This window comes from Rhamphochromis sp. 'chilingali' (genome assembly GCF_963969265.1).
Source record: "Rhamphochromis sp. 'chilingali' genome assembly, chromosome: 4".
In the NCBI taxonomy this organism is placed as follows: Eukaryota; Metazoa; Chordata; class Actinopteri; order Cichliformes; family Cichlidae; genus Rhamphochromis; species Rhamphochromis sp. 'chilingali'.
Genome location: NC_137948.1, coordinates 23,911,800 through 23,929,828, shown reverse-complemented (window position 1 = coordinate 23,929,828; position 18,029 = coordinate 23,911,800). Strand labels below are relative to the sequence as shown.

At 42.2% G+C, this 18,029-nt stretch overlaps 1 protein-coding gene across 1 annotated transcript in view; it reads left to right on the top strand.

The window, feature by feature from the left end:
* The window catches only part of fbxo41 (F-box protein 41), a 73,583-nt gene extending 62,475 nt beyond the window's left edge, over positions 1-11,108 (top strand). The window contains exons 8-15 of the mRNA XM_080880503.1: positions 1,951-2,189; positions 2,302-2,417; positions 3,329-3,481; positions 3,651-3,746; positions 3,840-3,958; positions 4,211-4,369; positions 4,538-4,653; positions 6,531-11,108. Of these exons, the coding sequence (XP_080736629.1) occupies positions 1,951-2,189; positions 2,302-2,417; positions 3,329-3,481; positions 3,651-3,746; positions 3,840-3,958; positions 4,211-4,369; positions 4,538-4,653; positions 6,531-6,593 (1,061 nt within the window). The 3' untranslated portion in view covers positions 6,594-11,108. The remainder of the gene's footprint in view (positions 1-1,950; positions 2,190-2,301; positions 2,418-3,328; positions 3,482-3,650; positions 3,747-3,839; positions 3,959-4,210; positions 4,370-4,537; positions 4,654-6,530) is intronic.
* Positions 11,109-18,029: the final 6,921 nt, after the last annotated feature.

The following is an 18,029-nucleotide window of genomic DNA, read 5'->3' as shown; positions in this document are numbered from 1 at the left end:
GGGACAAGAAAAACGCACAAAGTTTAGGGTCTATAAATATTTCTAGCAGGCTCACAGGCTAATGTTATCCAACACAATTTAAAATCTCGAGTCCTTTTTAATGAGATGTTTTGCCACCGTTTCTGTTGTAGATGCTGAGAAAATCAAGTCAAACATTGCTGCAGGTGACTCTGCTGTTCTTCCTCTGTGTGCCTTTGTGCGTTGCGATATTTGTCTGTCATATTGTCTCAGTTCCTCTCCTCATACTAGGTTTTGTGCTCAGCAAAGCTAGGCAGCTGGTCTTTCCTGCACAACTTAAATCCACCACAGATTGTGCATTTCTCTCTTAACTTCTTGTAATGCCAAGATCTTTGAACTCACTGCTGTGGCCCCTCCATCTTTTCCACCTGCTGTTGGGATTTTAAATACCAGTTGGACTGGGGCGGTCTGCGAAGAAGCAAAACTGGGCCAAATCTCTGACGAATTCGTGTAAACTGCTATAACGGCCCCATTAACACAAAAGATTCCTCTCATCATGTTACTGGCATCCCTCTGCTCTGACGTAGTCCCTCTTATCGGGAGAGTCTCTGCCAGGTTGTGATGGAGGTTTATGTATCTACAAGCAAAGACAGAGTTGTTTTCCCAGCATGCAACACACAGTTTGGCTTCTTTTTTTTAGTTCACTTGGCAATCTTGAGCGTAGGTGGTGTGTGTGTGCGTGTGTGTGTGTGTGTGTGTGTGTGTGTGCGTGCGTGCGTGTGTGTGTGTGTGAGAGAGAGAGACAAAGAGAGAGTGAACGAAGAACAGTGAGAGTGTAAGCAATGGTTCGTATCCCTGTTGGTTTCGAGCAGACACCTTCCAAGGCCAAAGACGAAATGAGTCATCTCGGAGCAATCTTGCTAAGAGGAATGGACACATGATGTCAGCCGATAGATAAAAATCCACAGAATGAAAAGATGAGAAGGTGAAAAAAGAGCAATGTTAATTAGTGTCCTTCAGAAAGTTGGCGCCACCGTGTGACAGAATGTTTTTTTTTTCTTTTTTAAAGAGGATTTAAAGTATTTTGTAAGAGTCTCAACTCACCCATCATTTCTTTTACATTTTGCTAGAAAAATGGGAAACAGTTGCAGTGATTTATTGAAATGTGCAAACATACATGGAAATAAGCATGCAGGGCAAAAACACAGTGTGTGTAACTTTACTGACCTTGAAAGTCAGAGTTTAACCTGGCCGCCTTTATTTTTCAACCTAAGAAGGTTCAGGCTGTGTTGAAATAGTGTTTAAAAAAATTAGGAATAGTTCTTCAGGCTTCTTAAAAGACATTCAAAGCGCTTCTTTGAAGGTAAAGTATTGTCAAAAATCAAAATGGCTCCTTGTCTGTGTTCATAATTCCCTCGGTTCTGACAAAACCCCACAGTGTAAATGTAGCCTGAAACAAGATTTCTGACAATGCTTCAGTGAACTGTCAGCTGGATTTCTTCCCTATATCTTAAGGATTTGACTTTCAGATACTGTTAATTGTTAATCTATGCTAAATAGTTATTTCCAAAAATAATATTTGATGCTTGTCAAAGTGTTAACTTTGGTATTTTTCTTAGATTCAACTAAAGAAATGGGTGCTTTACTAAGTTGCAAACACAGCACGGTTCCTCCCTTGACTAGCGTGCTTTCGTATGCTTGACTGATTCATAGGTCAGTGCTAAGTGGTTTAACACACAACCCCCCCCCCCCCCCCCCCCCCAAACATTCCTCTGAAAGAGTGAGTGAACGAGCAGATGTTTAGAAAGCTATTGAACTATTGTTTAAGACTACTTTCTTTAAAAAAAAAAAAGACAAAGTCTGGCTCCTTCAAAGCAAAATATAAAGAAATGAGTGTTGGCTCAAGATTTTTGCACAGTACTGTATTTGCACAATAATTTTGTTAATCTAGTTAGATTAGGAACTGGATTAAAGACTCTTCTATTCCCACAGGTCGGTCTGAAGGCGTCTACAGCAAGCCATGCAGACATGAAAAGAGTCCTTCCAAATCCAATGAGGTGATCAGTCCAGAGATCCTGAAGATACGTGCTGCCCTCTTTTGTATCTTCACCTACCTGGATACTAAGACCCTGCTGAGAGCTGCCGAGGTCTGCCGCAATTGGAAGTTTGTGGCCCGCCACCCAGCCGTGTGGACCAGAGTGCTGCTAGAGAACGCTCGCATCTCTTCCAAGGTGCTTAGTGAACATGAAGATATTGTGATATATGTAACAGTCAAGATAACCATGTGCTTACTGTTATTATTTAAGGTGTATTTTCTTATGTACATGTATTTTTTTTTCTCAGTTTCTTAGCACAATGTCTCAGTGGTGCACTCAGACGCACTCTCTGATCCTGCAAAACCTTAAACCAAGACAGCGGGGCAAGAAGGAAACCAAGGAGGATTACCTGAAAAGCACACGGTGAGGCACACATCCAACATATAGCTGCCAAAGACTGCATGTAAAATATGGTCACTCCCACCACAGTGTCTTCCACTGCTTTGTGGATTCGCGTTTTGATGTTGTTGCTAACTTAGTTTCACCTTCAGACAAGAGGGTGGAATGCTAAGCTATCAGCTAATGTCAGCAAGCTATGGACTGTATGAAAAGCTCTCAGAGACGCAGTGGAGAGGTGCAGTTGAATGACTTGAACTGTCCGTGGTAAAATAATTCAAAGCTTTAAATCTTAACTCAAAAATGGATGAGTTGTTAAAAAAAAACTTCAGCTACAAAAACCAAAAATCTGACTTTTAGTATGCTTATTTTTCACTGTTGGACAGTTTAACATGAGAGCTCATGGTGACAACCTCAAGCAGGCCATGTGATAAAAAGCCCTGGAGCTCGCTGCTCGACCGATAAGCTCAGTTCCTCTTTTCAAATCCCTGCCTAGTGGCTCATTCACACCTGGTACTGCAGTGTGTGTTGTTTTGGCTTTATTAAGCATTGCTGTGCAAACTGTCAAACTAAGTGACATACCAAATGACTCCTCAAAGAGTGATTGATAAGCGGAAGCCACCAGGAGAAGGATAATTGATGAATACTGACATTTCCGTGCTGCCTGATTATGCTCGGCATGTAAAAGATCAGTTATGATTTCCTGGAAGTAGAAAAGCAGATATTTGATATGAGTGGACGAGTGGAACGTGGAGTGAAGGAAACGAATTAGAGTTAAGTAGGTGCTCCCAGGTTACGCTGATACAACTTGGATATGCTGCAAATGTTAGTGGACCCTTTTTTGTTATTTTCTATAAATGGTACTTTTGGAGTGTCAAAAGGAAAAAACATCACTTTCTGTCTTTTTCTGTTGACCTTCCCTTAAATCTCTGTCTAAGTGGCTGTCTGGAGGAGGGTCTAGAGGCGTTGTTAAAGGCCACAGGAAGTAACCTGCTGATACTGAAGATTTCACACTGCCCCAACCTGCTGACTGATCGCTCCCTTTGGCTGGCCAGCTGCTACTGCCGAGCCCTTCAGGCTGTAACATACAGGTAGACTCTCACACTGACATCCAGGTCCTGTCTTTTGTGAAATAACGTACACTCAGACCGCTCTATAAAAACAGATAGAAACTATCCTGCTTTTTATCCCGAAGTCATGCTCTAATCTGTATAATATTGCGTGCAATTTGGTTATTTGTGCATATTTATTCTGTTTCAGGAGTGCCACAGATCCAGTTGGTCAGGAGGTTATCTGGGCCCTTGGAGCTGGATGTAGAGACATTATATCCCTACAGGTGGCGCCATTACATCCATGGTAACACACTCCATCTCATACCCAGAAACTCTGTTAAAATATGGGATTGCAAACAAATGAATGAACATTTCAAACCCAGTCTTTTCCCTTCAGCCAACAACCCGCTCGCTTCAGTAACCGATGTCTGCAGACCATTGGAAGATGCTGGCCGCACCTCCGTGCTCTTGGTGTGGGCGGTGCTGGGTGTGGGATTCAGGGACTGGCCTCATTGGGTAAACTAGAATAATAATTCCACTCCTTAGCGATTACAAATTAGAGTTTGAGCTTAACTGATCTAATTACTTTGTGTATTTTCTTGTATTTGATGTTTTTATCCAAATGAGTCTTGTCCATTCTTTGTTGTCCTGACATTATTTAGTTTAAAAGACCTGCATTTCTGCTACAGTTCCTATAAATATAAGTGAGTCTTTGTGTCCTGCAGTAACCTCTGCTGTGTTTTATTTTGAAATCCTCCCTCTCTGCAGCGAGGAACTGCATGCGCCTGCAGGTGTTAGAGTTGGACCATGTGAGTGAAATCAACCAGGAGGTGGCAGCAGAGGTTTGCAGAGAGGGCTTGAAGGGCCTCGAGATGCTGGTGCTCACCTCCACACCAGTCACCCCGAAAGCCCTGCTCCACTTCAACAGTGAGTTTGAAAAAAAAAATAGATCAGGCTAAGTAGCTTTGCAGTTAACTAGTGTGGCTGTGTAGTCAATAATATTAAAGCAGAACTCTAAGCAGAGCCATGTTTTTGCTGTTACATTACTGCCGGTGTTGTTACTTATGTGTGTTAACGCTCCTTCCATTTATGTAGGTGTTTGCCGCAACCTCAAATCCATTGTGGTTCAGATCGGTATAGAAGATTACTTTGAGGACCCGAACAGCCCAGAAGCTAGAAAACTGTTTGATGAGATGGTTAACAAGCTCCAGGTAACAGCACCTTTGTGTCTCACAGTCCACCCACACTTCACATACATAGTTTGATACACCAGTTTTTCAACTGATGAGACATCCAGTACTGTTCAGACAAAATCAAGTTACAGGCATTCATTACTCAAGAGGAGGAAACCAACAGAAACCCAAACCTGCCTGCTAACCTCTCAGTTAAAATTAAATTTCCCATTTTTAGAAAATGCAGTGCATGATTGAGGTGACCTGTGGAAGTTCACACAGAGGTGATTTTAGTGACTTTAGATGCTGATCGCTGTTTGAGCCAGGCGAGCTGGTCTGAGTATTTCAGAAACTGCTTTTTTTACTCAAACATCCCCACACAACCATCTCTGCAGTTTACAGAGATGGTCTGGAAAATAGGAAATATCCAGTGAGCAGCAGCTCCTACAGTGAAGATACCTTGTTGATGTCAGAGGTTAGAGGAGAATGACCGGACTACTTTGAGCTGATAGGAAGGCAACCATGAGGTATGCAGAAGCGCAACTACAACAGCAGAACACCACACAGGGTGCCATCTCAAACTGGTTTCTTGAACGTAACATTGAGTTCACTGTAGTCAAATGACCTCCACAGTCAGCAGATCTCAATCCAGTAGAGGAACTTTAGGATGCAGTGGCAAAGGGGATTCACATCATGGACGTGCAGCTGACAAGTCTGCAGCAGCTGTGTGATGGTGTCATGTCAATATGGGCATATCATCACACCAGCACCTTGAAGAATTAAGGCAGTTTTGAAGGCCAAAGGAGGTCGAGCCTGCTACTGATGGAAACTTTATTCTGTGTTATTTCCTTCTAAAAACATGCAGCCAAACACAATGTGACTGTCAAACAAACCACGAGCACCAGAAAATGTGCCAAGATGGCGCCACCTTATCTCGCTGTTGTTTTGCATCTCTGTGTTCTTCTGCTGTTGTCGTTTTCCTCTCAGGCAAAGCTGACTATCACAGCTGACTTAGTGCTGTTCTGTCAAACATCCAGAATAAATAAAAAGAGTTTAGCCAATGAGAGAAAGACGTTTTTGTTTAAATAACTGTACAGTATCAGTTTGTATTATTGTTTGTTAGTGTAACTTTTATGTAGGAGTGAATATGATTTGTAATTTGGAAACATAACTCCTTATATACACCCCCCACTCTTTGTCAGCCCCCGTTATGAGTCTTCCTGAATGAGCTGTTACTATTTTACTAAAGTAACAGCCATTCATTCATCAAAGGTCGACTGTGCAATGTCAATGTCTGACATTGTAGTTACTGTATCTGGTAACAAAGGTCCTGTATACACATGACTAAGAGTTAGGTCAATAGTTGTTAAGTGGGTACAGTGCATCTATCTTTATCACAGTTGCATACCATTAGACCATGACTCAGTCCTCAAAGCCCCAGTGATGGTTTGTTGTGGATGTGCTGCTGCTATGCTGCCAAGATGCTCTGGTTGTTGTTGAAGCTTAACTAACACACACACACACACACACACACACACACACACACACACACACACACACACACACACACACACACACACACACACAGCTGTAGAATCAAGAGATTTTTTTAGTTTGAGGTATTTTTTTCTTTTCTCTCCAAAAGGTGCAAACAGCTCTGATTCACTTTTATCCCTCCTTCCTCACGATTGCTGTGGAGAAAGAAACATCAAAGTGAATCATCTGTTCTGTCAAACAAGTCATGTAAAGCATAAAGGGCAAAAAAGGTGCATCTGTACGAAAATAAAAGAGCATGACGAGATGGAGATTTATAGAGGATAGACTATTTGGCTTGCAGGTATTTAGAGATAAGTCATACACACCGTGTGTCTCTACAGGAAACGAGATTATGATATCGCACTCTCTTTTACTTTCAGGCTCTAAAGAAGAGACCCGGCTTCTCCAAAATCCTCCACGTGAAAGCAGACAGTCTCTGCTAACGTCTTTTGTGCAGGTTCCTCAAGCCTTGGAGAGGGTGCCATCACGGCTCCAGTCAATCAAAAAGACCCAGCTGTTCCTGGAGTTGAATGCGTCTGCAGCATCGTGAAGTAGTATTGAGGGCTCAGTGTGCATTTTGCTAAAGTACAAATCTAAGACAGAAAAACTTGATACAGTTATCTCGTTAATATCGGTTAGCCAGTTTGACTTGCAGCGGCACTATGTATCAGAAAGGGGGGCTTGTTTTAAACCTGACAAACTCAAGAAACGCAACAGCTTACTCTAAATTTTCCTTTGCAGTAACCTTTTTGCTTTTTCCATTCAAAAAAGTGGTTTCTGTCATTGCACAGAGCAGATCCCTTTTATTGCAACCCTTGAAGCCACACGACAGCACTTTTTAGCTGTCCGCATCCACACAGTGCTCGATGTAGACTAACACCAACAGCTGACGGGCTGTAGACCATGATCACAGGCAAATGTGACTTCTCTTATTCAAGTTCACGTTGTGTTTGTGTCTGCGTGGATGACTTAAACACATAAATGGAAATTGTGACAAAGTACTGGATCAAGCCTGTACATTGAAACTGGACAATGGATGACTTTGAACACTTACTGCTTCCACCCAGAACAGAAATATGCTGCACCAGCTGCGGGTTCTGTGGACAGAGCGCAAAGGACAGCCACACACACACACACACAGACCTTCAGTCTTCTAAACACTGCCTGGCAGTGATGCATTTTGCCTCCTCTTCTCTAACATCCTCTGTTTCCATATGTTTAAAAAAAACAAAAACAAACAAGGTCACGAATCTTGTGTTTTTAAATATTTGGGCCTTTTCATCCCAGACAGCAGGATTTAATACCTGACGTTACCGGTGCCATTCGTAACAGTGTCCTCATTCCAGTGAGCGTTTTCTCCAATGTGCCATTAACGAGGGGGAAAGGGGGACCAAGTGTTTGATCACTAAAATCAAAAGCAGTGTTGACGTTTAATTTAAATGTGTGTGAATTTAAGGCGTTGTGTTTCATATGGGACAAAGTCTCCAGGTGTCGTAGAGTTTGGACGTCATCCGACTTTCTTCGTTTGCCACCTGAATCAGTGCCATTCCCGTTCACGGAGCTTCTCGTGGCCAAAGCTCTTGTGTGATCCCTCATTTGTATTCATTTAACATTAACGTCCTCTGCCTCCCTCTGCTGGTGATTCCATGCAGATGCAGCGCTGACGTGCAGCTGGCGTTACGTGACACTTTGTACCCTTTGCAGCATGGAACAAGGATCACCTTTTACTATTTTGCAGACATACGGGATCAGGTCTTCGGTGTCACCTTTAAAATTGGAAAAGCGACCTGACTACAGTTTAGCGTATGTTTTGGAAATCCTCAAGAAGTATGAGTAGCAATACCTGCAGTAGTTAAACTTACTGTGTTCACTTTCTGTGCTGCAAATAGCTTAAAAGGGAGGAGCTCCAGTGATTTTTATACAGCCAGATCACCCGTATACACACAGAGATACACACAGTAACACAGCCTGTGAAAACAGTATCTTAATATATGCCGAGGCTCTGCAGGAGCGTTGTCCTGTCTGAGAAAATAGAAATTGTGATCTGGTGGTTATCTCACATTTCTAACAGAAAACCTGGGATCTGAACTGTGGGTGTAAAAAGATGTAGGTGGTTACCAAAAAACTGTATTTCGGAGTGCTGCAATGGACTGTTTTATTTTTTATTTTTTTTATAGTTTTTGAAACTTGATGATTCTATGGACCAAAATTCTGCTGCACTGAATTTTAAATGTCTCTCTAATGAGTTCCCTGACTTTATGGAAGTGCAATACTAAATCTCTAAACGGAGCTCACAATCAGTTTTAAAGGGGACCTATTGTGCTCATTTCAATTCAATTTTATATAAATTCCCAAAAACATTCGCCTCAAGGCGCTTAATGTTGTGGAGTAAAGAAGAAACCACAATATTGGAAAGAAACCCCAACAATCATATGACACCCCCGCCTACCAGTGAGCAAGAACCTGGCAACAGTGGGAAGGAAAAACTCCCGTTTAAAGGGAAGAAACCTCCGGCAGAACCAGGCTCAGGGAGGGGCAGCCATCTGCTGCCACTGGTTGGGTGCTGAGGGTAAAGAGCGCCATATTTTTATTCTTGGGCTCTACTAGGTAGCTTTGCATGATTCACAGACAAAAGTAACTCCTTATTTTGCTTAATCTAAGCAAAATACGCCTTCAGAAAGATTCAGAAAGTCACGTGAGAGGTGGGTGGAGATTCTGAGCTCACAGTTATCTGCCTCAGATGACCGTATCAAGGATTTCCGCTCTCTCGGTGACATCATAAAAATGTCTTCTGTAGCCTGATAAACTTTCAGAAACCAAACGTTTAGTTTGAAGCCTTAGCTTTTGGTTCACAGCGATTATGAGGAGCAGTATGAAAGGAAAGCATAGCAGGTCCCTCGCTATAAACAAATCACGAGCACAGTTCTGTAACAAGTTTCAAAATTAATCAAGAGACGTGCAGAACATGACTTCTTCTTCTACTCTGTCACTTTACACACCTTATTCGCCCGACGGCCCTGCCTCGCCACGCCAGGCTGCATCATTTGTGGGCGGAACAGCAGCAGAGCAGAGCAGGTTGACATTTTCAAGGAGCCCTGTGTGGGTGTCTGTCACGTGAGCTCTTTAAAATTCCCAGATAAACAAAGCTCTTAGCTGCTCTGCTTCACAGTCAGATATACGTACGCAGACTTGTATAACTGCAAATTGTTGTGACGACAATTCGGGAACAGTCGTGGATGTCCATTTCTCCGTGTTCTTCCAGTACCGCATATTTATTATCCCACACTGGTCACAGCATGTTTGCTGGGTGCAGGTGAAGGAAATGTGGAAATGTAAAGGTTTGCTGACACAATAGAGAAAACACAAAAGCACTTGTTGATTTTTTTTTCAGTTTTAGACAATCCTGCCTTGGTTATCAGCTACTCTGTACATAATGTTTGCTTAAAAAATGACCAACCTTTGATGTTATATAATATTAAGGTCATACTAACGAGTGGCAAAGTTGAAGTTTACAGGTGTTCACTCTGTAAGCGTTTTCTCTCCAAAGGTTGACGACAGACGAGCAGAGAGAATTATATTATGTATAACAGTAGTGTTGAAATTGCAGTTGTGTACTAGATACTTTATATTAAATGTGCATCAGAGTCATATAGAGATGGAAATTATTTAAGAAGAGGTTAAAGTTAATAATCAGCTATTTATTTCTATAAAAAAAGAGCGATGTGTAATACTGTTGGCATGTTTGTGTTCACGCATCAGTCATTGAGTTGCCTTCTTTACTGTTCTGCTACTGTGGCGAGAAAATTATTCGATGTTTAAAGAGCTTTGATTGCCTGCAGGTTAATAATCTTTATTTCAACCCGTCTGTTGTTGCACTAGTGAAAAACAAAACAGGATTTAAAAAAAAGAAGATATTTCAGATGTTTATTATAAGAGTGTTGTTTTTAATGTTCAGCTATCTCGCAGTATTTTAACAGAAATATGATGCACTTTCCCCCCCTTTTATCGGCCGGCCGGTCGTCGGTTGTGTCGGGAGCGACGGCGGTCGGCCTGCCCGTCGGCGCCTTCTGATGGGCTACTAAAAAGGAACTCTTCGCTTACGTGTCGGTTTCATTGGGAAGGTGATTTCGGAAACACGATAAGCGATACTTTTACGAACTTCTATAAGTGAACAGACATACGGTTTCTCATCTGTCATACCTCTTCATGTTGGGAAGGGGAAAAGATCGACCCTGATTCAGCTACATTCAAGTGTTTTTTAGGTTACCGATATGACCTTACGCTCATCTATTTTGAAACGTTTTTAATTGATTTGCTTTAGTTTTGCTTTTATTTGCCGATTTCACGCGCGCACCCATCAGTACATCAGTTGCTTTATTTTGAAGTTGGCCTGCTGAGGTTGTTGCAGAGCCCTTTTGTTGCCCTCTAAACCTGCAGATTAGAGGTGCCAAGCGTGCTCCAGTGACTCCTTTTGGTTCGAGTTATGATCCTGTAGTTTTTTCATTGTTTTGAAAATGGAAGGTACTTTCTCATTCACTTTTGTTTTGTTTGTTTTATTTAAATCAAGTGTCCTCTGTTGCAGTTACCCCAGTTTATCATAGTGTGCAATAGAGAAATGGTGTCTGAGTGTTCATGTACCTCTCTGTACATATTTTATGTGTGATTGATTGTATTCTGCCCATTCATCTGAACAGTATTTTACACATTACCTCAACACTTAACTGGGCAATTAAGTGTGCCGTTTGTCTTTGTAATCTTTGTTTTCCTTTTATTTTTTGACCGCCGGCTGATCCATGAACTTCATCCGATTTGCTTGAGACGAAATTAATTCTGTTGCTGGAAAAACAACAACAACAAAAAACCCAAATAACTTTCCCAAAACATGATCAGCCTTCTCTGATGACTGCAATAGATAAAAATGTTTTACTGCTCATTTTCACTCATTTTGTTGTCATCAATAAAAACTGCTTTAAATTGTACTGGCTCATTTTTTAAATAATTTTTTTGTCATTTTAGAATAAAATCATATCCTAGTAAGATTTTAAGATATGACTATGTAGTAGAAAATCCTTCAAAACAGAAAGATCACGGTTGGAAGACCTTACAGTACCTAGACCTAGACTCACAGGCCACTTTATTATCTACACCTTGCTAGAAACCAAAGGTGCTCTGTTGGATTGAGATGTGGGGGACTGTGGAGGCCATTTGAGTACTGTGAACTCTTCATCATGTTAAAAAACGCAGTTTGAGATGATTTGAGCTTTGTGACACGGTGTGTTATCAGAAGATGACTACACTGTGGTCATGAAGGGATGGACATCAGCAGCAATACTCTCATAGGCTGTAGTGTTTAAATGATGCTCAGTTGGTACATTTCTGGGCATGATGCACGTGACTGTATTAAATCCACCCCAAAATCAAATTTTACCATCTATTTTCTATAAAAATGTCATTCATTATTGTAAAATTAGAAATCTGTGACTTAAATTGATAAGGAACACCCGATGATGTGACTTGTCAACGTGTGCATACTTTTGAAAAGAAAAAAAGAAATGAAATAAAAGCACCGTCCCCACATGTAATGAGCCACTCAAAACAGCAGAGCAGATCACTTTAGCCTTGGCCTGGAAAGATGTAGCTGAATGGTTAAATCCTCTCTCTCTTCAGCCTCACGTGTTCCCTGCTGGACCGGGACTCCTGCCAGAACTTTGTCCCCATGTTTCCTCTCTGCTTTCTTACAGTCTGAATGAAGGAGGAGGAGGCTGAGTACGCTGCACACGGAGAACAAAGTTTCAGCTTTGCTGCCTCTTACACACAAACAATTTCCCAGCACAGACTTTTTTTCTTTTTTCTCTTTAGCTTTTGATTTTATTACTACAGTATGGTATAATCTCATATTTCAGAAGGTTAAGGAAAACATAAAAACACAACAGACAATAATAATAATTTAAGGATATTTTATTGAAAGTGAAAATGGTATAAATATTCTGGAGCCGTTCCTACAACAGCTAAATCATAATGATATATTATTTCTTAAAGAAAATAATGAAAATGGAACAATCACAACTTCTTATTGAAAGGTTACTGAAGCATGCAAAGCAGTGGCAGGAAACTGTGTGTGTGGGACTTGCATGCATTTCCCACGCTTACTGAAATGGCAGCGCAGGTGCTTTAACGCTCTCATGAGCCCCGAAACATCTCTCTTTTAACCCCTGTTTTAGTAAAAAACAATTTAAAAACACCACAATCTACTATAATAAAAACAAGAAACTGAAAGGTCAACAAACATGAAAATCAAAACTTCGAACACCACAATAACAGTAAAATTGCCACAGAAACCATTATGTAAACAAACTGAGGACAAAAACTAAGGATATTTGTGTTTGGTTTTTATTTCTTTGTTGTCCCAAAGCTTCTTGCAATAAATCCTATACCGTTGGAAAGCCTGTTTACTTCCACTAAATGTTACCACATTTGTAAGCAAAATGCATTTGTGGGTTGAGCCCATGAAAAGCTCCCCAAATCTTCTCTGCCAATGCTGAACAGCTTATTCATGCTTGGTGTCCGTATTTATTGGAGGATTGGAAGTCTAAAGTAAGAAGAGGGTACTGGCAATTTAACAGTTTATTCATTTAACACAGAGAGGCCTGAACAGCATGTGGAAGACACAACTGTCTGCCACCTCCTTGTCACCACCTTGGTCACACACTGCTGTGGGATGGGATCCCATTTTTCTTCCCCCATTTGCCGCAAGTCAGCCAGTGTGGTTGTACTGGTAACTCTAGCCCAAACTGCATGCCCACCCTAATCCAACAAGTGTTAGTGAGGTTGAGATCAGGACTGCAGGCAGTCATCTGTCTTCTCCACTCCCAAACTTAACGTAGTCTCTGATAAACCCCACTCTGTGGGGCGAGCATTGTCATGTCGGTGGACTGAGTTCAGTCATAGTGTGTTGAGATATGGGACTGCTGCTGGTTGCAGAATCTCATCAATATCTCTGCATTGAGGTTGGCTTCAATGATGACGAGCCTTGCTTTTCCATCACGGTAAAAGCTGTTAGCATATCAGTGAAGCAATCAGCATAGTGCTCTCCGAGCCTTCTCCACACACAAACACACAAAATCCCCCGGCTCATGCTTTGTGTATTTTCATCCATTTTCTTCCACTTATCCTTATCAGGGTCAGAGGTGCAGCTGGAGCCTATCCCAGCTACCGCAGGGCGAGAGGCGGGGTACAACCTAGACAGATCCAGGTCTGTTGCAGGGCTAACAGACAGACACTCGCATTTACACCTATGGTCAGTTTAGAATCACCACTGAACCTAACCCCACTAACTGCATGTGTTTGGACTGTGGGAGGAAGCTGGAAGTGAACCCACGCAGACAAAGGAAGAACATGCAAACTCCACACAGGCCAGATGGTGAATTTGAACCTTGTTCTTTCTTGCTGTGAGACAGCAGTGCTAACCACCGCGCTGCTCTTTATGTATTGTACTTCTAGTTTCAATTCTGTTAAGTGGAAGAAGTGAAAGCAATTACTAACATCCTGTTGCAAAGGGAAGCAGAGAACAGCAGGCAGTGGAGTTGACACAGGCATATGTTTTTTTCAAAAGTTTAGTCTCTGCTAGAGTGCCTGATGATCCAGCCCAAACTATAAGCGTTCAAGCCTAATCCTAAAAGCAGAGAGCACGTCTACTTTTGCCACAGCATTCTGGATGAATGTTTTTCAGGGAGCTTTTACAGCAACGTGATATAATAATGAATAACAGTAGTCAAGCCTAGAAGTAATACAAGCATGAACTAACCTTTCAATATGAGGAAGTGTGTTTCTATTTTAGCGGTATTTCCCAAATATAAGGTGTTGGTCTCTACATGCTATTGTGGCACACATACCCAGTGTTGGGAAGGTTACTTTTAAAATGTATTCCATTACAGAATACAGAATACATGCCCCAAAATGTATTCTGTAACCTATTCCGTTACGTTACTCAATGACAGTAACGTATTCTGAATACTTTGGATTACTTAATATATTGTGGCGAGTTCAGACAAGGAGGAGACGGAGGTATCGTTTGGTCTTGCTTCCCGTGAGCTAGCCAGGGAGCACAGCCGTTTATAACATTTGCAGAAGAACACACTGCCACTAGCTAACTGCTCAGCGTGGCAACCACAACACACATAGGGCGCCCTCTGACCCCGGAAGGACACACCGTCGCAGCGAGAGGGCGTCACCCGTCACCATGGCAACATACACAAAACATAACTGTACAAGCAGAACCCCGAACAGCCCTGACCCGCTACAATATTATCATGCTTTTTACAACAACGTGAATGTACTATTGCTGTGTGATTTATTACTATTACTGAAGGTCCGCGGCTCCGAACTGTAGTAAAAGGACCTCTGACTAATGCTGGGCTCACACTGTGCGATTTTTGGCCCATTTTGAGCCGATTTTTGAGTCGTGCGATCGTTTTGGCGATCGGCCCGATTTTGGCCTTCATCGTGCGTCGTGCATCGTGTAGTATACGTGGGGTAACGAGAAGCGATTGACACCTCACGACCAGCTCCCGATCATCAATCGCTTGGTCGTGAGGGTGTCACCGCAGTTTGCCACACTGCGCACGCGCAAACACAAATGTCAGCGAAAAAGACGGCGTAGCACGGCAGTGCAGCGTGTGATCTGGACACAAGCGAGGGAGGCACAACCTGTAGAACCATCCGAGCCCTTTCGATGTGGCCTCACAAAATTATCACGACCACAACAACCGTGAAAATAGTTGGATCGACACTGCTGCTCAATCACAGCTGCCTGACCAATGTTTTTCATTAGCAATTTAGCAAAGTTGATGGTGGTGGTGTGTCTGTGTGAGTGAAAGACGGAGAGGGAGAGCGAGCGACAGAATTTCTGTTATAACCTTCATTTTTATGGACGCACAGTGTGAGCACTCAGGTCGCATCAGAGCATCGGGCCGTATAGTGTGAGACCCTGCATCGTGACCTATGAACTTCTAACCCCTGCGAGTCAATCGTACAGTTTGAGCAGGAGCTGAATCGCGCGACTGAAAAAATCGCACAGTGTAAGCCCAGCATAATACGGCGGGGTCCCTGTCGGCTGGTAGCCGAAAAATGGCTCTACTTTGTTGTGTGGGTCAACTTTTCTTGCGACAGACAGAGAGAGGCGTTGAAAGGCTGCTCCAACGGAACTTGTTGTTTTCGGAGGAAAACACGAACACAGTGTACAGTCGAGTCTTAATAGCTTACTTACAACTGGGCTCGTCAGGCTCTCTTCTTGGCTGCAGTGGTTATTATTATATTTACATGCTTCCAGCTCCCGTTTTTGCTCGATGACTGCTCGTACCTTTCCACTCCCCTTTTTCTCCCTCCTAGCGCTCACAGACACATAACGTGTATGGCAGTCCATTCTCCCAGCAGCACGGACTACACTGAACATGATGCTACATTCTTTAGAGCTATGCTTGTAGCATTCTGCCTGTTAGCTTAGCACAACAACAACAACAACAACGAAAAGGCGCTCTCTCACCCAGGAAACACACAGTCGCAGAGAGAGAGAGAGAGAGCGTCGCCCTGTAACCATGGCAACCGTAACGCTGCCGCCTGGAACAACAGAACGTAGCTGTCAAACAAAACCCAAACAGTCCTGACCCGCGACAAAATGAAACAGGAAAGTACCCCAGTGTATTCCATTTATTTCAACAAAGTAACTGTATTCTGAATACCACCTTTTTAAACGGTAACTGTAACGGAATACAGTTACTCATATTTTGTATTCTAAATACGTAACGGCGGTACATGTATTCCGTTACTCCCCAACACTGCACATTCCCAACTGTCAGCTAGAATACCACATAACAGCTCCACAAGTAGGGAGGAAGGAAAGCACAATATACATGCATGTAATATAAATTAAGCTAACAGGTGATAAAAAGTAGATATATTGGTAATCTTTAAATGTATTTACTTACAAATCCTAGCTTTAGCTGATCTATTAAGTGCCCCACGTACAGGTAAATATACAGTTAATTGCATAATATTGAAAAAGGAAGAAGGGTTTCACTCATTTTTAATTACAAACCCACTCAGGGGTTTTCCACCTCTGCTTAGATGGGCTGAAAGTTGCCCAGAGGCTTGGTGCCGATTCACAAAAGATCAAGGTTGAATAATTATTCTGCCTCTTGCTCAAATTAAAAGACGATAGGAACAGGAGGAACTCATTTTCTCACACCGAGCCATCCATCGATCCAGCACATACATCAGACATCATTCACAAGCGACGCTTCGAGCTCAGTGCAGAAAAACACAGGTGTATAATGTATAAACCATTACTGCCTTTCTCTGAGGGATTGTCCTGACATTGTGTGCCTGCATGCTCACAGAGAGGCATTGAAGTGAGTCATTGTTAATGCTTTTAATGGTTTTCCTGCAGTTACAAGCAGAAAGTCTGTTGTGAAGGCCAAACCGCTGATGACTTCTGAAACGTGTTCTGGGGACTGCAGCTGAGCAGCAGGTCACCTTTGTTCAAATTCAAATACATTTAAGCAGCAAACGTGCACAAATATCAACACTATTATTAGATACCAGGAATTACGACTATCTAGTTTTATATATGGGCCTTTCGACTTTGTAATTTTACTGCTTTTACATTTTTCCAAGATTTGGGGAATGCATTGAAATGTTGTTATGAATGTGTGCGTGATGGTCTTTGTGGATTGCACTGAGTGAGAACAGAATGCACCCCATGCTAGAGAACAGACATCTTTTCTCAGTCGTGAATTAAAGCTCCCTTTTTTTTCTGTGTGGCAGTACGAATTGTTCCACCTTGAAAGGAGCAATAACAGCGACTTCAGTCAGGCTCTGTCTGCACTTGCCCACACAGTAATGAGACGAGGTCTAATCAGACAAAGTGAAAACACCTGTGTGGGTGGCCCGTGACCATTTAGAGGCTTTAGTTCCCAAACAGTTTAAACACAAAATTAAAGAGCCTACACGGGTCGTCTGTTCATCTTCGGGGGGCGCGCCGTGTCCCTCAGCACTGACACGTTAAACTCTTGGATGCACGTCATTCTCACGTTTGAACTTGAGTCTATTCTCCTTCTCGTTCACCATCTGACGCTGCTTGATTTTCATATCTGGCAGCAAGTTTACATCACGAAGATGGATCTGTGTCCTTGCTGCTTATGTGGTCGTCAGTCTGTGCTTCAGCTGTTTCCCATAAGAGCCGAGCTGCCTGTAGGGTGCAGATTCGCAACCCTCAAATTATCTCGTCTCTGTGCTTTAACCCTGTAATGCCAAATGTTTGATGCATGGATTTCTGTGAGTTTTTGAGACTAAGAAGTTTTGGGGCATATAGGAAAATAAAAAAGAAGTGTCTGGGTTGAAAAAGAGACATTGAGGCAAAAATCTGAAACACATACTGTTTGCAATACTTTGGAAATCAGGTAAAAGTCTCTGTGCAGAACTGATATAGTACTGTAGGCTTCTTTCGGCTGCTTCCTTAATGTGGCTTAAATAAAGCTGACCACAACTACAGATCTGCAGCCTAAGTAGATTTTAATTGGAAACTTCCAACCAAACATGTGATCAGTAATGGATTCTGGGTAACCATTCGTGACATGGTGCTTGTCAGGGTGCACCGATTTATCCTTAAAGCACAGAGGGGCAATTTTGAGTTACTTTCCTCTGCAGTTATTTTTTGTGCCGGTCTTGGAGTTCTCTAATTATATGTGAATGTTTTAAAATAAAACACTTTTCTGAACCATTTATCAATTCTGTGAGATTAATTCTGAACAATCTACAAGCAACTGAAACAAATAATGCACTGAACTGACATCTGCCTGCCAGACTCCACATAAGTTATTTTC